Source organism: Magnolia sinica, chromosome 17, assembly GCF_029962835.1.
Source record: "Magnolia sinica isolate HGM2019 chromosome 17, MsV1, whole genome shotgun sequence".
Classification (NCBI taxonomy): Eukaryota; Viridiplantae; Streptophyta; class Magnoliopsida; order Magnoliales; family Magnoliaceae; genus Magnolia; species Magnolia sinica.
In genome coordinates, this window is record NC_080589.1 from 58,187,139 (window position 1) to 58,208,995 (window position 21,857).

General features: G+C 37.5%; 3 protein-coding genes and 2 long non-coding RNA genes across 10 annotated transcripts; 3 read left to right on the forward strand and 2 right to left on the reverse strand.

Moving 5' to 3' along the window:
* The first annotated feature begins 723 nt into the window (after positions 1–723).
* LOC131231214 (uncharacterized) lies at positions 724–1,737 on the forward strand. Of its 2 annotated transcripts, none has more exons than XR_009164249.1 (3): positions 724–951; positions 1,030–1,098; positions 1,195–1,736. It is a non-coding gene; the product is annotated as an uncharacterized LOC131231214 (long non-coding RNA). The 2 variants fall into 2 exon arrangements; XR_009164248.1 differs by having other exon boundaries at positions 730–951; positions 1,662–1,737.
* Positions 1,738–4,452: 2,715 nt separating this feature from the next.
* Positions 4,453–5,579, forward strand: LOC131230857 (uncharacterized). The gene is made up of 2 exons (XR_009164114.1): positions 4,453–5,205; positions 5,284–5,579. It is a non-coding gene; the product is annotated as an uncharacterized LOC131230857 (long non-coding RNA).
* A 700-nt stretch (positions 5,580–6,279) lies between these two features.
* Positions 6,280–6,939, reverse strand: LOC131231403 (peptidyl-prolyl cis-trans isomerase CYP19-4-like). Its single transcript, XM_058227571.1, has one exon. It carries the CDS (start codon positions 6,920–6,922, stop codon positions 6,305–6,307), a length of 618 nt encoding a protein of 205 aa, XP_058083554.1. The 5' UTR covers positions 6,923–6,939; the 3' UTR covers positions 6,280–6,304.
* A 3,788-nt stretch (positions 6,940–10,727) lies between these two features.
* Positions 10,728–12,901, reverse strand: LOC131231576 (receptor-like protein EIX1). Of its 2 annotated transcripts, none has more exons than XM_058227820.1 (2): positions 12,226–12,901; positions 10,728–11,230 (listed from the first exon to the last, which is right to left on the reverse strand). In XM_058227820.1, exons 1-2 carry the CDS (start codon positions 12,847–12,849, stop codon positions 11,189–11,191), a joined length of 666 nt encoding a protein of 221 aa, XP_058083803.1. In that variant the 5' UTR covers positions 12,850–12,901; the 3' UTR covers positions 10,728–11,188. The 2 variants fall into 2 exon arrangements, with proteins under 2 accessions (XP_058083803.1, XP_058083805.1); XM_058227822.1 differs by lacking the exon at positions 10,728–11,230 and adding an exon at positions 11,947–12,079.
* Positions 12,902–15,559: 2,658 nt separating this feature from the next.
* LOC131231584 (cyclin-dependent kinase F-4-like) lies at positions 15,560–20,886 on the forward strand. 4 transcript variants are annotated; one of them, XM_058227832.1, is made up of 6 exons: positions 15,560–15,807; positions 17,593–17,736; positions 17,816–17,889; positions 18,340–18,448; positions 18,945–19,010; positions 20,679–20,886. In XM_058227832.1, exons 3-6 carry the CDS (start codon positions 17,873–17,875, stop codon positions 20,802–20,804), a joined length of 318 nt encoding a protein of 105 aa, XP_058083815.1. In that variant the 5' UTR covers positions 15,560–15,807; positions 17,593–17,736; positions 17,816–17,872; the 3' UTR covers positions 20,805–20,886. The 4 variants fall into 4 exon arrangements, 1 of the variants encoding a protein (XP_058083815.1); XR_009164447.1 differs by lacking the exons at positions 18,340–18,448; positions 18,945–19,010; XR_009164445.1 differs by lacking the exons at positions 15,560–15,807; positions 17,593–17,736; positions 17,816–17,889; positions 18,340–18,448; positions 18,945–19,010 and adding an exon at positions 19,726–20,171.
* The last annotated feature ends 971 nt before the right edge of the window (positions 20,887–21,857 follow it).

Consider the following 21,857-nt stretch of genomic DNA (forward strand, 5'->3'; position numbering starts at 1 on the left):
TTCTAGAAGGCAACAGAAAAATAACAAAGGGAACTTTTACAATATCTCATGCACCATGCATCTCTTAAAAAAAAAAAAAACAATAGGAAAGTAAGAATAAAAAGAACCCATAAGGCTAAAGTGAGCTTCATACTAATGACAGCAATGAACTTTACACATTTCTGTAAGGCTGAAGTGTCAAACCTCTGGATCAGAGGTGACAATTAGATTCCATGCTTACATTCCCAAATCCTCCTTTGCTAATTTAAAATCAAGGACAGTATACCTGGTTTTCAATTTTGTAAAAGTTGCATGTTTCAGTGATAGACTGCTGGTAACTCTTCACATTTTTTTTTAAAAATGTACCACCTACTTTTTATTTACTACTGAAGTTTGCCTATTGTCTTGTGGCACATGAATTGTAAGAATGCTGGCTATATTTGATAATTCAATAATTTTTAGTTGCAGGGCATTGAAGAAATGTTGGAGGATAGTCAAGGAACCACTCCTTCATATACTTTTAGCAATGGAAAACCGGATTATGGTGATATGTTTGATGCCGAAGAGGGGTTTTTTCATGGACTCACCACCTCTGTTAGCAATGGCTTCAATGGCGTCAATTCTGGTTGGAGCAGTGCTTTTAGTGATCTTATTTCAGATCTGTACAGTCAAGCTGAGCAGATATCCACTGTAAATTCTACTCGACAGCCCACTGCAAATGAATTTAGTTCAACTCAGTTGGGCCTGAATTTAGATTTAGTAAATGGTGATGATGATTTGGATGAAAATGACTGGGAATTCAAGGATGCCTTCTAAGAAGGCACAGTTGGAAATGGGAATCCTGAATTTGAGATTGTAGATGCACATCAAAACTTTTCCGCTGAACTAAAGCTAAAGAATTTTGTAGGTTTCTACTCTAGATTGAAAGACGAAGCACGATTTTTCATACTTGACCATCTTGATGATCTCAAGGTGAGTGCAAATTCATTGTTAAGATCTATCTTTATCATTTCATAGAGCTGAAAGAAATCGAATGGTGGTTGGTATTAGAAAGCCAAGAAGGATGCTGCTCTTTCTAGTGATGAAGTAAAGGTTATGGCCTTTGATAAGGAAATTCAGGTGTGTAGTTTCATCAAATTACCTTGGTCTTTTCCTTTGGAACCTTTTGTGTGTGTGTGTGTTTTGACATGTTTGCCTGGGTCCTATATGTTCCAGTTCACTTTTGGGGGTGTGGTATTTCTTCCTTAGGATGCTTCAGTTTAGTAATTCCAGGTTTGTGCTAGTAAAAGTATGAAATACAATATACAGGTCACCTAGAACTTCAATTATTTTACTTGGGCTAATGATGGTTAATCATCTACATTGTTGGAGCTACTTTTGTAGCCTACTTGTGCTGCTGTCTTCAATGTCACTCAGTTGTCGTATACCTGGTTGTTTAGTACATAAGGCTGTGATCAGGAGTTGAGTATCAGTTGTTTACTAATGGGATCTATTTTGGGTAGGATATGGATTAAAAGGTTGTGAATTAAACAAGTTTCTATTAGGAAGCATAATGCTAGTATTTCAAGTCAGACATGGACCAGAATCGGTTCCCAGAGTTGTCCGTACATCATCCAACTGGATTCAATTAGCTTGAGGAGAGGCTCCTAATCTGCTTTAATTTGACATTTGTTCCGTTTCAGCCAATGGAGATATATGTGGATGATGAGGCCAAGTTGACCTTGCATGGTCTCGTACAGGTACTCGATAGTTTCTGAAATGTGCATTGAGTTCTCTTATTACCTTCTGTTTTCTTGCCTTTTTTGTAATTGCTCCGCATTTCTTTTCTGACCATATATGCGGATGCTTGCTTCTGAGGTGGGAGTAACTAATGTATCTTTTCTTTTATTTGCTCATAAATGGTGAGCCTGTGGCATGACTTGTCATGAAAGTGTATTATTCTGTTTCTGCATTTGGTTGAAAAAAAAATAAACACTAAGCTATGATGGTTTTTAATGGTTATGGATGAAAAACCTTGTTCAACAAACATATAGTTTTGATTTTTATTTATTTATTTATTTATTTATAATGCCATTTCTTTGATGGGTTTGGTAAGTTTTCATTTAGAAAGCTCTCTTGAAGTTTCTACTCTTACACTACTTAGTTTACCACGCTATAATAATTTCACATGTGCCAATTTGACACATTTGTATGGGATCCAGGACGTTCATCAGATGAGAAAAAAACAAAAGTCAGGTCCGCAATGCAGATCAAAGTACACAACATTGCAATGTTTTGGATGCTGGTCTATGCACCTCCACCTGTTTTGGCTTTGATACACATACTCATGGGTAGTAGAGGTGCATGCTGGATGACTTGGATTAGTTGGACTTGGATGGTTAGTCATATTTTTTAATATATTCCTTTCAAAAAGTCTGGAAATGAAATCAAATCAAAGCTGTCCATTTGTTAAAAAGCTACAGTTGTTGAGATGCAATACCTGTCACTTGCCCAATCAGGATCTGTAACCCTGCAACAGCAGGTGCAGTTCACAGGCAGAGAACGGCAAATTTTTGCTGCCTTATAAAGGATCCACCATGCGTTTGAAAAGCAAAGATTAAATTATGAGAAGCGTTACAGGTATTTTTTCCAAGTGGCTGATGGGTTTTGCACAATGCAAGAAAAAAAAAATTATATTGGTGATTAAAGACTTCTCAATGATCAAACACTTAATTCAATAGCTCATTAACTTCTCTCGTTTATTTTTCACAAAGTAACTATATCTTAGACCTTAGTAGGTGTATACTATCTTGCTTGGAACAACATCAGAGGATGTGTTTTGCTGACAAATCTCTTAACTGTCGAATTTCTAGAGGACAGTTATGGAAGCTGTGACTGCTATACTTGGAGGCGGGCTGCGAATTGGTGTTCTTCTTCAGGGTAAGAAGGTTAGAGATGACAACAAAACGCTACTTCAGGCAGGAATCTCTCATGATGATAAACTGGATAGTTTGGGTTTTATACTGGAGCCTAACCTTGCACATTCTCCACCACCTCTGTTCCCGGAAAGTTCTCAGAGTCTACTTCCCTGTGACACAACTCAGCCACCACTGACCAGGTAACAAGACAATTCACGAGTTAGAGGTTTCTGTAATTTGCTGCAGTTGGATGAACTCGAGAAAATTAAAAATAGTGGAGACCGAGTTTCATAAGAATTAACATCTGATGGCCCATTATCATTCCTTTGAATAAAACCCACTACAGTATCACTATTTTAAAATGATTAAAGTGATGTATACATTTTCAAGTTTCTACTGTTTCCTGTGAAGCATAAAAGTTAGTGCCGGTGCAACTTCATAAAAAACTCAGTGTTTTTCTTGTTTTCTGCAACATAATTCATGTTTTTGGCTGGTTTGCTGTCTGGTTAACACTGTATCGTAAATGGTGATGACTTGCCCAAGGTATTTGACATATATGTTGTTTTCCAAGTTAGTAAACTTTATTTTCTGAATAGAAGTTATAAGTTGTTGATGTAAATCAAGGCTGTCACAATTCCTATGGCTTTTTTTATTTTTTATTTATTTCTTTTTATTTTAATTCTTAGACATGCTGTTTAAAATTATTCCTGTACCTTTGCCACGTTTTTATAGTTAAATTGGTTGAATGATCATAATCTTCCAACCAATGCCTACAAAAGTTGACAGTCCATATTTACCATGCTACAAATAGTCTGATCATTGATCTGACATCGATGATGTGGCTCTTATCCTTGATAGCCCATCTGTTTCAAAAACCACTTTGGTCGGATGATCCTAACTTACAATCAATAACTAAAAAATTGAACTTTCCATCATATGCGAAACTGATTTTGCCCTGGATTGAACCCACAGTGCATGCTAAACTGATTTTTCCCTGGATTGAACCTTTCAATCCTGACTATCCATGTAATCCTCTGCTACTGTGCTACATCTGAGTACTTTAGGTTGCAATTGCTAAGCTTGGTTAAATGCCTGAATGATTCCATGGGTACTGGCTATTGATATGATATCGTGTATTTTTGTTTTTGTTTTTATTATAATTTATTTCCTTTTTATACTAATAATAATAATAATAATAATAATAATAGTAACAACAACAACAACCCAAATCTTCATGCCTCTACTAATTCTGTTTGTTAAACAGGAATTTGGCAGGTCTATCTTGCAACTCTGCTAATAGCCAAAGTGGAGGGTGTCATGCTTGAAGCTTCTTTTATGTCTGAACTGGCTTCTCGTTATTTGGGATCAATCGGGTTACTTGGAGAGTACTGTCCAACTTCGAGAAAAAAGTATAGGCCCTCTTCAAAAAGAGCACTTTTCCACCATATTAACCCAGGCATGACAAAAACCAAATTGCAGCAACACAAGACATAAAAAAGCTCCAATTGAGCCGATCGTAAGCTTGTTCCATGTCTAATTTCAACGGGATGTTACCCCCACAGACTTTGCTATTAAGGGAACATGAAATGGCCTGAATTCACCAAAAATATATCCATCAATCAGTAATGAGTATCATCCAAATATCCAATCAATCTGATTTTGGGTTCACGACTAGTTACAGTAATTCCCAGAGTCTAGACTATTTAACTTGACGTATGTGCTGCTGCATGTGAACGGATGCGATTCCACATACTTGTGAGCTTAACGTCTGTTTTATGTTTACTTCATGTGTTTTTAGACTTGTTTAGTTGCATATGATAGTTGGCATCATAGCATGTATAATGTTTGATTATAGTAGCTTAGTTTTTGTTTGTGCATGGAGAACTTGTTGAGAAGCCAATGTGTCTGGATCAGTTTGCAGTCATTCTATGATTTGAAGCTCAGATTGGATGAGTATAGTAATTTCACATCTTGAGTTTGAAATTTAATTGTGTTAATTATATTCTTATAAAGAGTTATCTATTTGGTATGACTTAAGGAAATTTAATTGAGAATTCTTGCCATATAATCTTTGGCCATTTTTTTTTTTCCAGGCAATTGATTTATAATTTTTTCTTAACCATCTTTTGTAGGACGTTGATTGACAGATTAGGAAATTCGATCTGTAAGATTTTCGGAGCATCTTCCATCTATGGCAGTGCCTATCAAATCAAAGTTTGGATTTTAGAAGTATCATCCCCACTTGTAACAAGCATCATCAAGATACTTGGACCGAATGCCCTAGGAACTTGTACTCCCTGTTCTATCCATGAATAGTTTCTAAAGTTAGGTATATGCTTCAAATTCTTTTATAAATTTTGAGCAAGCAAACTCTAGCAAATTCTTTAATTACAATTTTCTTTTCCAGACATTTTTCTCACAGCAGAGAGTGCGATGATCTGCACATGCAAAGTAACCAGAGAAAATGAAGAATGGTGGAATGGTGATGAAATGTTTGGATGATATCTTGTAATTGTAAAAGGAGGGCATGGATATTTTGTTTCAAATATTTTGATATGTAACCATGTGCTAATATTTGTTATATGTTCTGTACTTTAATTCATAGAAACTGTTCAATTAAGGTTTGATTTATTTCACTATAGGCATTGTCTGCCTGTAATATGTTAGTTAAAAACTGAAATAGGAAGCAATTTCTTTACAGTATATGCCTAGGAGGGCTTCCATGAATTCTATTTATTGCCTATCATATGCTTAGAATAACTAAGAGTTTCCCTGTATCTTATTGGGGTAAGCTGATATGGATTCAACACTGCCGTATCAGCTGATGTGAAACTGATTTTCTGAACCCCACTCAGCAGGCCACGCATTTACTGTGGCTACGGTACCAATGGCTACGGTTGTATTGTGGGGCTACTCATATTTAGCTACGGATTTTATCCGTAGCTTTAAACTATTTTTAACAAAAACTGACGATTTAGCGGCGTCCAGCACAACTGTCAAACGGTCGTGGCCGCCGCTAAAACCTTTACCGACTGAGGCTTTACCAGCTGTTAGCTAACCGCAGGCAAAGGATTTACCGACGGTTTTCTTGGCCTTGCCGGCGGTTTTGACCGCCGGTAAAGGATAATTTTCTTGTAGTAATTATTTCTTAATGTTATGTATTGGAAAAGTTTTTTTTTTTTTTTTTTCCACTATGCAACGACAACACCTTGATCTGGAAATAGATGTTGGTTACACCAGGGACGGCCTTGAATGCAACAAAGGCTAATTCATGCCAAAACAGCAATGTGGTGGGAGTAGAATATTGAAAACATGAAACTACAAATAAACCCTTTTTTTTTTTTCCTAGAAAGGCAGTGCACAACATCCTACATAAAAACATCTGGCGTGACATTTGAAAAGCGCTGAAGAAAAGTCATCTATTATTTTCAACATGATTGGCATGACAGTGGCAGCTCACCAATGTCTGCAATCACGACTTTCCGTTTGGGCACGCCACTCCGCTGACCTTCCGCTTCAATCTTGTACACTACATCCATTCCGGATAGAACTTTCCCAAACACGACATGCTTGCCATCCAACCAGCTGGTTGTTACAGTTGTAATGAAGAACTGCGACCCGTTTGTATCTGGACCAGCATTAGCCATTGATAGATGCGCAGGTCCAGTGTGTTTCAGTTTAAAATTCTCGTCAGCAAATTTAGTGCCATAGATCAACTCTCCCCCCATTCCATTGCCATGAGTAAAATCACCTCCCTGGATCATAAAGCTGGGAATGATCCTATGAAACGAGCTCCCCTTAAAGTGGAGTGGTTTCCCACTCTTCCCTGTACCTTTTTCGCCTGTGCAAAGTGCTCGAAAATTCTCTACTGTTTTAGGCACAGTTTTACGAAAGAGGCCCATGACAACACGACCAGCAGGTTTGCCACCGATCTCAACGTCGAAGGAAACTTTATGTGTCACTTCTTGCAGATCTTTCTTAGCCTGAATTAGGGCTAGAGAAGAAAGTAGAGTAGCGAAATAAATGAAGAGCTTCATCGTTCTCATCTCTCCTTCTCCGTTCAGTCCGTATTCGAAAAGCTTATTATGACACTATCCACATCCTTGCAACGCATTTTGCATGGAATCGTGTGGCCCATGGATAGAAAGTTTTCTGGATTGCTCCAAGCATCTTTATGGGAGGGCTATCTAAGTACGAGGTCATTGCTTGACTTGGAATCCAAGTCATTCATCTTTCTGAGCTGATGAGTTATCTTATCTAAAAGACGCTTGCCCACCACATGGTCGACTTTGACTTCTACGATTGCATTTGATCCAATGTAAATTTCACCCCGTGTCTGGAAATAATGGGTAGGCTTGGATTAATCTAAGTATCATATCAATGACTCCCAACAAGAAATACAACATGATTTCTAGTGGATTTCCAAATAGTGGGCCCCACATTGATGCATGTGTTTTATTTACATTATTAATTCATATTCGCCCTTTACATGTGATAGCCGAGATGCATGCATATGCACACCGGTGACCCTATCTAGCATCAATTGTGAAATATGCTCCGTTGATTACAATTCCAAGGTCCGGCAAACATAGGTTCACAGTAAAGAATTTGATCCCAAGCCTGGGATTGGACATATAATCATTGTGAAATAATGGTGTTAATTCCACCTAAAGCACTTCCATACTATTTAATCCCCTGTTTCAAACACCAATAGCTGAGACATGCACCTCCACTTGAATTTCCTCCCCCTATAAACAATAAGATCGATGGAGCCCACTCTAACTTGTGCCGAACATCCAGTCTAACCATAATTTGTGACAGCCTATGTAATTAGGACTTGAGCCAAAACCTGGGCCAAAACTCAAGTGGGTTACAGCACGTATAGGTAAATTTGGGGATGGAGACATATATATACCATTGAAAACTTCTTATAACCCTTCAAAGTTTTGGACCATGCTGACAAGTGAATTTTCCCTTCATCATCGTGATGGAACTGACCTTATGAATAGGTTGGATGGCATATAACATCATGATGGACCATGGTAAAGGCTTCAATGGTGGGTGTCTCCATCAGCACTATCACGTGTGGTGTGGCACACTTCAGTTACGACACACTTGATTTTTTAGAACTGGATTGTGCACTGAGTAGCTCGTTACACTTTATCATACTGGGAAAACTCCGTGTGGGCCCATCTGTTTTTTCAACTCATTTTAAAGGTTGAGCCCAAAATTAAAGCATATCAAAAGCTAAAGTGGACTACACCACGGGAAACAATGGGGATAATGATGTCCACCGTTGAAACATTCCTGGGCCCACAATTATGCATCTTTTTCATCCAATATGTTCATAAGGTCACCGACATGGACAGAGGGAAAACACCAATATCAGTTTGATCCAATATGTTCATAAGGTCACCGTTGAAACATTCTTGGGCCCACAAAATAATTATTTTTTGTATGAAATTTTTATGTATTAGATATTAAGATCTTGAATACATAATTAATGTCTACTTAAATAAGATAAAATCATTTTAAATGTCTATGAAACAGGGCCTAAGCTTTTCCTCTTTTTTTTCCCTTAAAAGTAAACGTGAAGAACACGATATTGGTGCACTGCCACTCCATGCATTTGAATTGTAAATGGGTCTGTGGACTTCATCTGAGGCCATGATCATCAGTGAGCTGCATGTGTTCAAAATAAATGAACAGTTAAAGACAAACTGACTCTTGTTGGATGTGCCTCACAGGTGCAAACGTAGAACACGTATTTGAAATCACCTCATACGTAGTAATTCGGCACAAGTATATATGACATCTGTTCCATCAGTTGATTCATTTGCCGTGCCAAGACTAGCATGTGGAGTGCTAAATAAAGGAAAACCAACGGTCTAAACTAACAAGAAATGCACTCTCTGGTGATCTCGCTTTAGGCTGATGTAAAGTTCCACATTCAAAAGGCATTTTTGGCCCACTACTTTGCAGAGTGGCAATGTTCACCAGAGGGCCCATGTAAATGATAGACCAGATGTATCGTATGTTTACCACAAGATGAAAAGCTGCAAGGTGAAATTACTCTTCCCAAGATTGCGATCGACCGAGACAATGGGCTGAATCCTGTGAAACCATTTCATAGAAGTTCATTGATATCTTTATATAGGTCTCTATGTTGCAAACTCAAATGTACTGTATGCAGAATGAAAAGTAACTTTTAACTGTTAATAACATACCACAGTAGGGGACAACTAGGATGTGTGTGTACACACACACACACACACACACACACACACGCACGCACACACGCACGTACGCACCACAGTTGCTACGTTCCATCCAACCATCCAACAGCTTTTGTAAAACTCTGTCTATTAAGACTTCCGAAGAAGTTCCATTCCATCTAAGAATTCCTTGTTTGGTGTTTGATGATATTGGATTTCAATGCCAGCATGAGAGATTCGGAGCACGGATTGAGGAGAGTATCTTAATTAAATCAGTGGAGCATTGCAAAAGAAAACACAAAATAGAAAAATATATAAAGAAGTAACGTGAACAGATGCTTTATATCCCACACATGGGCATTTAGAATACAGTTGTTCTCTTTATTTTATAACAGTGTAGCAAAACTAGTAATAATCTCACTATAATTACATAGAAACAGTCATGATCCACCTTGGATTCCTTCCTTACATTCCAACTTCATTTATCCGCAGCTTCTTTTACAACTTGGCCAAATTCAAGATGAGTGCCACAAAGAGCTTATCTTTCATGTCATCGAAGAATCGGAAATAGGCAATCCTCCACATCTTGTTGAAAATTAGTAAACCACAGAACCCCTAAAACCCCACCATAAATCCAGGTCCCATGCTTATGTAGAACCATACCATTTCAAGATCTTCTCCATCATCATCGTCAAGAACTGGGTCAATAGGTGCTACATCTTTATTGCATTCCGCAAGTGGAAACCCACAGAGTTCATTGTTTCCAGCATAAATAGATGGATCAGTGAGGGTTTGGAGTTGGGAGCCAGATGGAATTCTCCCTGACAAGTTGTTATTGGACAAGTTCAAATGACTTAAAAAAGTCAAAGTGGACATGCTTGAAGGAATTGAACCATATCAAGCGATTGTAACAACTGCAGGTCACTGATTTCTTCTAGGATCTTTCCTGTAAAATGATTTCCAGATAAGTTCAAACTAACCAATCTACGAAGTTTGGTTAGTTCTTCAGGTATCTCTCCGGACAGATTATTGCTTGACAGGTCAATGCTCACTACCAAATGGAGGATCTTGGTGTATTCAAGTTCCCTCCCTTTCATTACCAGGTCTATGTTTTCTTGGTATATGTCAGGCTGAACATATGGACCAACTATTGGTGGTAGAAATGTGAACGTCAGTTCCTCGATCATGGAATTGAGATGGCGAAGACTATTTGGATTTTTTCCTGAGAGATTGTTAACTGCAAGGTCCAATACTTGAGGTCGAAATCTGTATAGCTACATGATAGGCGATCCGGGCTCCCTTTTGTCAGCCCGTGTGCGCGCGAAATCTGTTCCATTGTAACTTTGTTGATGATATGAATGGAATCTTTTTGCCAAAAAAAAAATGGTTGTCTCGGGGGGCTGTGGTATGGAGGTCATAGACTTGAACCCCTTGGGACCAAAATAAGCTGTGATGTGAAAGGATTTTTGTTCAAAAAAAAAAAAAAAAGGTCCAATACTTGAAGATTCGTGAGGAAAGAAAGTTGTGGGGGAATGAAGCCATAGAACATATTGGATCGTAAGCAAAGAATTCGTAGTGACAGTAGGTTTTCCCCTATCCAGGATGGTATGTTTCCAGAGAATGCATTATTCGAGAGATTGTTAACTGCAAGGTCCAATACTTGAAGATTCGTGAGGAAAGAAAGTTGTGGGGGAATGAAGCCATAGAACATATTGGATCATAAGCGAAGAATTCGTAGTGACAGTAGGTTTTCCCCTATCCAGGATGGTGTGTTTCCAGAGAATGCATTATTCCCAAGATCGAGCGTAACAAAACCTGTGCAATTTTTCAAGGACAATGGCAGTTCTCCTAAAAGGGAATTTCTGTTCAAGTGCAATGATCGGAGCTGACGAAGAAAACCCATTAAGCTAGGAATTGCTCCACTCAAATTATTATTTGATAAATCCAAAACTTGAATTGCGGAGAGATTCTCCCAACGCAAAGGGATTCGTCCTGAAAAATAATTTGTAGAGAGATCAAACTGTACCAAAGAATTCATTTTGGATATGGACTTTGGAATGCTGCCATTTAGACAGTGTCCGGAAAGAGACAGTTGTACTAGAAATGGCATGCGTACTTGAATGATCGGGAGAATTGGTCCTGAAAATGAATTATTGGAGAGATTTATTATAGTTACCTTACTAGGAAAATGGGGCAATGGACCCTCAAAGAAGTTTGAACTTAAATCAACAACTTTTAGAGCCTCATATTTCAATAAATCTGGTACCTTTCCACTAATTTGGTTGTGAGATAGATCAAGGGAGTAGATTTGGGAAGAAAAGTTCCAAAACCAATCTGGTACTTTGTCTGAAATACTTGCATTCCCCAGGTCTAGGTATTCAAACTTCCTTTGGGTTTTAAGCCAAAATGGAAATCGAATCCCCAGCTGGCTATTAGCTAGGCCAATATCTTTTAATTGGAAAGGCGGAACCCAACTTGAACCGACATCAAATTGCAATGAGTTAAAAGATAGGTCCAATACCTCTAAATTCACGAGCTTTGCAAAGTGAACTTCAGACAAAATACCAGTTAAAGAATTGTACGAGAAATCCAAATAAACTAGCATCCCAAGTTGTCCAAGACTTTGAGGAATGGTCCCATTCAAATCATTACTTTGAAGAAACAATTTTTGCAAGAATGACAAATTCCCAAGAGATGTAGGAATCTGACCAAAAAATGCATTATCGATAAGACGAAGCGATTTTAGATTTTTGAAATCTCCTAACCCATCAGGTAAGTTCCCAGTAAGTTTATTCCTACTAAAATCCAACATCTCTAAACTATTCCTAGTGCACTGAGAAAAACTGTTGATTGTTCTTTGATAAAATCAAGCTCTGCAAATTGCAGAAGTTCCCCATGCTTCTCAATGAATCAAGAACCGGACCTTGGAAACGATTGAAGCTCAGATTAAGAGAGACAAGGCTTGTAAGGTTGGACAACCAATTAGACCTAGACAGAGTAGCATTGAAATCATTCGAGGAAAGGTCGATGATGGCAAGGGAAGTGAAATTAACATGCGGAATAGAGAGAGGAAATGTAGTGAATTGACAGCGGGATAAGCATAACTCAAGGAGGGAAGGAAGCATAGTTATTACCTGTGCCCAATTACCACCAACCTCTGTAAAATTAACTCCACTCATGTCAAGGTGTTGTAAAGAGGAAAGATGAGAAAGCCACTCAATGTTGTCAACCTTTAAATAATTTGAGATGTCAGAACTGAGATCGAGGTAGCTCAAGCTCGAGAGGTTTCCTAGCTGATGAGGAACTGCTTCGACAAAGCCACCATTAGAGAGGTTGAAGTATTTCAGTTTCTTGAATGAACCGATAAAATTTGGGATCTGCTTCTGTCCAAACTGGTTCATGCTAAGGTCTAGATAATTCAAATGCTTCAAAGCGGATAAAGATGGATTAATCTCACCAAACAAGGCCAACTCCCTATAAAAGGCAAATGAATTTAATTTTTCAGGTCGATATGGATTTCTAAGATCGAGCCGGATCACGACGCCAGTTCTGTTGTTGTAACGGACACCTCTCCATTTGCAGCAATCTTCACCTGTCCATGAGGAGAGGCGATGAGCGGGATCTTTGAGATCTTGTTTGAACTTGAGAAGAGCTTGCCTTTCTCTTTCCATACAACTTATGTTACCAGCTCCATCGCATTTCACGGTTACACATAGAAACGCAACCAAGTATATGAGAAGTTGGGTGAGACTACACATGATTACTCAAACAACAAACAAGAGAAGAATTTCTTGACTGGAATGTAGCTCCCCACAAACTATTTATAAGCAGAGCTCCGAAATAATAATTACTTTTGTTAGTAAAAAGTTGAAACTTTAATGTCTCACCATAATTTCTACCAAACTGTAGAAAACTCGGCTTGTGTACAGGCCATTGTAAAAAAAAAGTTACTATTTATAGTAGGTTGTGAATTTTAGGAAGTTACAATTCATAGTGTCTTATTTGGATTAGCCATGTTATTCTTCTAATTTTTCTAAGAACTTTTTATGTTGCACACAACTCCTGAAGCTCAAAGGATGAAGATTTATAATCGAACTAAAACTTATTATAAATATTAAAAACGGAAATAAAATGGATTTTTGACTGTTCATCTGATGGAATCTCGCAAATTCAGCACCGGCAACCCGGCATGTCTGGGTTGGTTGGATAAAGTAGCTTCTCCTGCCCCAAAATCATGTATGGTATGTCCAGTAACTCATTTCAGTTTGCCAAGTACACCTGTTGTAAGGTTCTGACGGTCCGGATCACTTCTGCCTCCAATCGGGCTTTCTCTGGTCCATCTTGGACATGAAAGTGTCAATGACCTACTCTACATCACATACTTTCAAATGGTATGGCCCATCTGAGTTTCAGATATGCAAGAATTTTAGAGCATCTTATCTTCACAGTCGGGTCTCTGTAAAGGTAATGTTGGTGGCGGTTGCGGTAGATATTCACCGTCCTTCGAAGTTGTAACTTTTTTCTCCATCAATGCCTAGAAGGTGGTCTGTTTCCACCTTTCTCCAAAAGATAAAAATAAAAATAAATAGTATACAATATTCACAGTGGCTTTCACGTGATGCATGGTTAGGGTTCCTCAAAATCTTGAAGAGTGGATAGACAGGTAAGGCACCTTTATAGTAGATTCTTAACTAACCCTTGACTATAAAGCTTAGATTTACAATGCCTTGCAATGAGAAAAAATTTAATAGCCACTACAACAGAAATGGGTTTAGTCGGCAATTTCGGAGTGGTCTTTTTCCGGCGCTAAGCAAAACCGGGCGCTCCTAAGCGGATCTATAAAAAAAAAAAAAAAAAAAAAAAAAAAAATCTACCCATCAGAATCCCCGCCCCTCTCTCTCTCTCTCTCTCTCTCTCTCTCTCTCTCTCTGCAACTCCACGACGCGATGGAGTCATTTCAGCGACTCTGAAACTTGCGGCAGCAACTTCAGGACAATCTCCTCTCCCTCAAGGACACGGGTCAGCAAATCCAGGACTGGATCAAAAATCGATAGCTCCACCAGCACCACCTCATCTCCTCCCTCCAATCCCTCGTCCCCAACCTCATCTCCTCCCTCGATCTCTCCCTCCAGCTCATCTCTTCCTTCAACGACCGATCCTACACTCCAAACCCTAACTCTAACCCTAATCTCATAAATGGCTTCGAAAACTGAACTTTCACCCCTCGCCGCGATCTAAAACTCCAGTCCCTTGCTACCAAACCCTCATCCGATCCGCCTCAACAACTCCGCCGATCTGACAGTGATAAGAAGCCATTGGATGATGATGATGGAGATGCGGATCCGCTGTCTGTCGTCTGATCCATGGTCACCGTCTGCCTGCTGGAGTGTGTCCCATTCACGATAGTCAACTCGGCCGCGGTGCTCAGGAAGCTGGAGGGCGATTCATTGGCCACGCCGGCTGAGAAAATCAGCAAGAGAAAGCTCTAGCTATTTTTACAGCCGAAAAACAGAAAAGATACGACAAAAAGTGGCTGTCTTGTTGAAAAAAGAGCATTCGACAGCCACAAAACCAGAAGGAGAGAGAGCGAGCAAGCGGTGGCATTAATGAAATGTAGGTGTATGTATTTGGACCGTCTTTTGAGTAGACAAGGAGGGCAATAGAAGAATTTTTGAAAAGTCAATCGCAAGTTTGAATGCAAGCATATGGAAGAGATTTGGGGGAAGAGAATAGCAAAAGCAGAAGAGATTTGCAGGTTTGTTCAGTGGCTCTGTATTTTTGTAGTGGTGAATTCTGTTGCTTTTGAAGGAATCAGGGCTTTGAAAATGCCAAAATACGGAATGTAGGCAGAGTTGGGGTTTTTGTAATTGCGTAATGTGGGGAGGGTTTTCCAATTGTGGGGACGGTGGTTTGTTTCTACGTTGGAATCTTCAGAAACAGAGAAAAGGAAGAAGGAAAGAAACGAAAGAGAAGAAGGTAGAGGTTTATTGGTGAGGATGGCGGATGGAGGAGAAGAAATGCGGTCATTGGCATTGATGCCAACATGGTCTATTGTGGTCGTATTGACGGTCTTTGTCGCTGTTTCTTTGCCTGTGGAGCGCTCTATTCACCGTCTGAGCTCTGTAAGTGGCTTTTTGTTACCATTCTTTTTGGAAATTTGGCTATTTTTTATTCTGTTAGATTGGAATTTTTGTGCTTGTTTGGATCCCCCTCAAATTTGCACAGGCTTTATATCCCTCCTCCTCATGGCAACGTCAGGCTTGATTTCAAACATTTGTATTGACTCGAAGTTCTACAGTGGTAAGTTCTCTCCATGTACCAAGGTTGAGCTTGAAGAAGATCCTCCAGAAGAGAAGAGTAAACATGGGGAATGCAAACTGTCAACAAGTTCTATCATTCATCACACACTGAGGAGGGCATTAGAGGGTCTGAGTTAAAATAGTCAGTATCAGATATTAGTATATCAGTAACTAGGTATACCAAATCCTTTTGATGTTGATGCGGATTGACTTGTAGCAATCTGCTCCAACTACAACTTATATTGTTATATATCTTGTTCTAATCATGATAGAGACATTTATATTTTTATCCAAACTACTTGTAAAGAGGAATGTAATTTCTACTTACTCCCTCCACGTGACCCAATCCGTAAATGATGGGACCCACTGGTTACTGCACAGGTCCTAAATCTGGAAACGGGTGGTTTTAATTGTTTTGTCAGTCCTCAACTATTCAACCTAGTATTTTTGTTACATTGCATTGCTATTTATCATTTTCGTATGTATGATACCCATGTTAAAATCTGAAACTTTCAGATCATATGACTGAATTGTTGAAATTTTACACAGACATCAGGACTGTCGAACGTTGCCCAAATGATGAGGGGAATGTCGTGAGACTAGTGATCACATTGGGAGAGATTTTGTTGTATTTTCTGTTTGGATGTGGTATGCTCATGACAAGCAGGCACCTATCTGCTAGTTGGATTTTGATTAACTCGAAGAGATCATTGTATACCTAGATAATATCCAAGATTATTGTCTTTCTTGGAAGGTTAGAAGCCATATTGTTGCCTTTGGGTATGGCCACAAAGCAGGGCTGAACTCATGGCACCCACTTCCTATGATCTGTACTAATGCTCTGAGCTGGCCTAGTTATTTGTTGGTTTTTAACGGAAGAAGCATGAAAAAATATATTTTTTTAAAAAAGCAATTTGCAGATTGTGAAATAATATCCTAAACCCAACAATATTTTCAATGTGGGAGGTTAGAGTAAACTAGGAAGGATTAGTTTTTACCCCAACATGAGTGTGTGTGTGTTGTAACTGACTGTCGTTGTTTGGGTATAGACTGATTTTGATTGCAATAATTAAGTTGCAACATGATATTTTAGTTAGCACACTTCATTTCATATTTACCAAATAATGTTTGCACCTTTTTCATCAAGTTACCAAATAACAATTAGTGCAACCACTTCATGTCTGCATGTGTCTAATTTTACATTTGGCTGATTTAGAAGTTTGACAAATTAGATATTTTTAATTTGTTTATTTATTTGCTGTTTCATTTTGTATTTCTTGACTAAGTCACCTCTAATATGTATGAACAATTCCTACAGAGTGTTGAAAGTGCCACTTTATTTTTATTTTTTATGAAAATATATTATCTCAAATACACAAAAGTCGAAATTGGGAATCTGTGTGAGATTGGTGCATTGGGGGGCCAGCTTCTAATTGAATTCCCATGATCTGCCTTCAATTCAACAAAGGGGTAGCTTTGATGCATTCAGATTCTAATTGTCAAACATCATTTATTGAATATTGTTTTTTTTTTTTTTTTTTTTTTTTTTTTAGTGGTTGCCAACCGATCTTTTTTCCAAGTGCAGAAATCTGAGACAATTCATATAGAGATGCATAGCTAGAGAACTTCCTTGATTGGTTGCCTTGTATAAAACAATGCTTTTATGGATCCTTTCATGATATTCCAGCTATTGTGACAAATTTCAATATTATTAGTTATCTAGGAGGTTTCAGTTTTAGTAACCCTGTGATCTTATTGCCCTTCATAGTTAACCATCATGTCATGTGTAGATTCCTAGTATTTCTTTTAATTGTGTTGCTGACTCTATTGGAAAGGAAAAAGTTGAGGTTTGCTAAATTCACATGGCAGCCCTGCCATCCACATGCAGGCTGTCTAAGTAATAGAGAGTAATTCTATTTCTAGAAAGTGTTGAGATGCGAAAGAACATGATTAAGATAGTGATGTTGGAGATTGGTTGTTGGATTTTATCATTTTACTTGGATGGTTTGTTATTATTTTGATGTGACTGTGTGGATGTGTTGTCAAAACAAATTGCAATTATTTGTACTTATAAACTGAAATGACCAAATTGCAATTTCCTTGCTTCTAAATAGACACTTCAAGTCATGATGTATTGTTTGGGTTTTGATTATGTCAGAAAAATGAATTTAAAACATTGACTTTTGTTTTCTTAAATTGCAGATTTAGTTGCATAAGCAGGCAATATAAGTACCTTTTCTAAAAAGAAAATCTGCATGTATTGGTATGCAATAGATAAATCTGGATATATCTTCCAAACAAACTCACATGAATACGAGGAAACTATGAACAAACCCACCATATCCTGTAAGCTTTCATGACACATCTTGTTTATTTTCTATTCAGTGTAAACATTGGCCTAATTCTTTGAAAATTTTTGTATCAGGAAACATCGCAAAGGAAGCTGGACCTGTAAGCATGATTTTCACCATACTAATGTATAATGCTTCAAAGCTTCAGGTGAGTTGGTCTACCACTATTCTTGTCATTTCTTCTAGGTTTCTCATAATGACGGAGAGCCTCTCCCTGATCCATATGAGTATCGTAGTATAATTGGGGCCTTAAGTATTTTACTCTCACTCAAGTTTATGAATGTAACATGCTAGTTTATAAATTAGCCTATTTTCTCCTGTTTCCATATTGTAATCAATATTCTTCAGTTTGTGAAAGGAACTCAATTCCCATTGTCTCCACATTCTTGCAAGTTCCTCTCTCCTTAACACCGGGTCAAGGGTTCGAGTACCCATATGTGGTGAAATTCCACTACGGCGTGCGTGTGTGCTTGTGTAAAAAAAAAAAAAAAAGTTCCTCTCTCTTTATATATTTCTTTTTTTCCTCGGTTCACATTGTTCTGTCTTCTGGCCTTTGTGCAAACTTATGTGGCTGATATGTTTTCATTCTGGGATGTAGCGAAGCAGATGAAATTTACAAAATATGCAATGTGATAGGCAGTCCTAGTCAGGATTCTTGGGCTGAAGGCCTGCAACTTGCAAATGCAATCAAGTACCAATTCCCAGAGGTTGGACTTTATTTTATTCTTCAAATTCGCAGCTACAATTGGCTGTAATATGCTACAGCCCATTTTATATCCTACAGGGAGAATCTCATGTTTTGTTGTCATCATGTGCCCAAGCAATGGACCAGCTTGAATAGTCTTTAACTGTTTCCTAATTAGCACGTGTTGTTCTTAATGGTTGTTGCTTGCCACAATGAAGTGGTCAATAATTTGCTGTCAATAAATCACTTCGCCAGCATTATATCCATCCCTGGAATATGGTTTTCTTGATTGTAACTAAATAAAAGAAAGTTTATTGAAGAGTCATTAGGACTGCCATGTCAATGCAATACATGTGTATGTTATACATGTACACTTGCATAGTGTTTTGTACATGGTTGATTCTCTTTACATAGTAGGTTTACTTTGTGGTTTGTAACACTCACTTGTATTTTCTGTTAACATCCAATGAAGTTCTTTTGAAGTCAGAGAATTAAATGTTGCTGATTTAATATTGCAGTGTGCAAGTGTCCAGCTTTCTGTGCTCATACCATCTGCCAGTAAAGAGGCAATCAACCTCGTCTCGGTAAGTATACCAGTTGAAGTAGTTTTCTTTCGGAAGCAGACCCATTCCAAAAGAACCCCAAATACATGCAAGGTTCATGTTAGATCATATTGAGAATGTTGGAAGTTATCAACATGAATGATTTTGCAGATTGAGAATGTTGGAAGCTATCAACATGAATGATTTTGCATGTAATCTAATTACTTACAAGCACACAGTAGAACTCACATGCATCTGTTTGTTTACACTTCCAAATAAGTTGGTTATAATCTTCTATTCCTTATCCATATGTGATGTAACGAATCTGTATTTTGGGTTGTTTGGAAACTAGGAATTTACAAGTTGTTAAAGAATTTATTTTCTGGAAACAAATTCTTTATGAGAAACTGACTGGGTGTACCTTACCATCTAAGTTCTATTTGGCCATCTAGGAATTTATAAGTTCTCTTTTTGCCATAACCCAACCCAATCTAATTGGGTGTACCTTACCATCTAATTGTTGTCCATCTTTTTCCTAAACAATTGATATTTATATTCTATATTCTTTGATAGAGCTTATCAAATTAAAGTTTATATCTCACAACTACTGGCCACACTTGTAACAGGTAACAAGACACTTCAGCCTAATACAAGTCAGGCCGCTCAAATCATGGGCATACATGTACTGATCCAAACTCAAACCATGGGCCCATCTTTAGACGGGGCAGAAAAATTGAAATCAGAGATTCACCAGCTAAAAATAAGTAAAATTAACTGAATTTCTAGATTTTAAAAAGGTATACAGAAAATTAAACAATATTTTTGTGAATTCAAATTCCTCATGTTTGAAGTAACCTTGGATTCAAGCATGGCTTAAACTGAAATTCGTTCAATACAAAAGAAAAGAAGAAGAAGAAACTTTCTCTACATTCTTCATTTCATTTTTCTGATATTCAGTTGTAGTAAACTGAAATTCCTGCAGATTTGTAGACTTGATGCAAGGATCAGGCAGAACCTTGATGCCATGCAGCAGTTGGAACATGAGCTTGGGGCCATGTCTTCCTTTGATTATAGGCAAGTTTTTATCAACTCAATTTTTCACTTTTTCATTGGTTTGTCTGGAGATTCAGTTTTTGAACCTTGTTTCTTTTTCTATGCAGAGAAATAAAGCATGGGTTTTCATTTACCCCAACAATATATGAGGTAATGCTTTGATATTTTGGAATGGTTTTCTTTGATTTTTTCTTTTTTTTTTTTTTTTTTAAAATATTAGAGTGTAATTAAATTGAGAGTTGTTGTAGATGCTAATAGATTCTTAACTTTCTAAATTTGTTCCTTTACTACTATTATTGTGATCATTATGTAGAAGATTCTTGCTTGGATTCTCAACACATCTTAGATACCATCCAGTTTCATCCATGTCACCTAAAGCAGATCATAGCATTGTAATTAATGAACCAGATTCACCACTAATATTGGTCACGTGTACACTTGAATGTCATGTGTGAAGGGTGCATATGGATGGACGGGTGTGGATAAAACACATGCATCAATGTAGGGCCAATAGATGTAATGGAATTCAAGTTACAACATTTGTTGCCTTGATAGTTTTTGACTTTTTAAGGATAGGATCAAATGATTGATTATTTTCCATGCATCAATTTGTTGAATGCTACCTTTTTACTCTTTTTTTTTTTTCCTTGTGTGCAGGATTTTAATCAATTCTGCCTGAATTTAGGCCTACAAGCACTTCAACCTTTTGATGCCACTCGTGCTACGAGTAGACCATATAGAGGATTTGTTTTTATTTATTTATTTATTCGAGACCATTTTTAATTTATTGTAATAAATATTATACTTTTTTATTATGAAGTAATATAAATATTATTTAATATTCAGTTTTAATTGTATTGCATCATTTTTTATGTTTCAAATATTAAAAAAAAGGCAAGTTTTTCAATTGAATTATATAAAAAAAAAAAAATATATTATTGGCCTATTGGGGCCTTTCAAATCTATACAAAGACTTTTACCGGCGCCTGTGTAGATTAGCGGCGCTTTTTTGTGAACAAAGTGTTGAGAACAGTACTTAAGCGGCACTTGAACAGATTTTTGGCGGCGTTTTTACACTTATGCAATTGGCGGCGCTCAGACAAGCGCCGCTAAAGCTTTTACCGACACCCCCATTTATCGGCGCTTGCCTATTGCTGGGAAAAGAAAACACCGGCGCTTTTATGGTTTTTGGTGGCGCATAAAAGCGCTGCAAAATATCCTTCTTCTTGTAGTGAGCCCGGCAGAGAATGATGGATGATGGTCAAGCATCTGTGGCATAAAGAAATTAAGATTAAATAGTCTTACATTGTGGGTACCATTTTAGATGCATTATGAAATTAAAATTATGATTATATGACCATCTTAGTATCCGATTGTTGGACATTTTTTCAATGGTAAAGAATAAAAAAATTGGAAGGTTCTATTTCAAAAAGGGGGTGTTTGGATGCTTGTAAGTTCTTTAAGTTGTAATTTACTTATAGGTGAATTACTTATATGTAAAACTCATTTATAGGCAATTCTGTTTAGATGTAAGCTATTAGTCAGTTAAATGTAACTTGATTTTTGTGTGTTGGGAGCTTATAAATTAGTTACAAGTCAGAAGTTGTATATTTATACAAAGCACAATTTAGAGTAGGAAATCGTTCAAAAATGTCATATAAAAAAGTTTGGCACTAAATATGTATTATTGTTGACTCATATAAATGAATATTTAAACCAATTCTTAGGGTAAATCAATCATCAATTGGGCTACAAAAGTGAGCCCATGAATTCAAGATAACTATAATCTGGAACAATAACTCGATATAAGCATTGGGAAACTAAAAATATTAACAA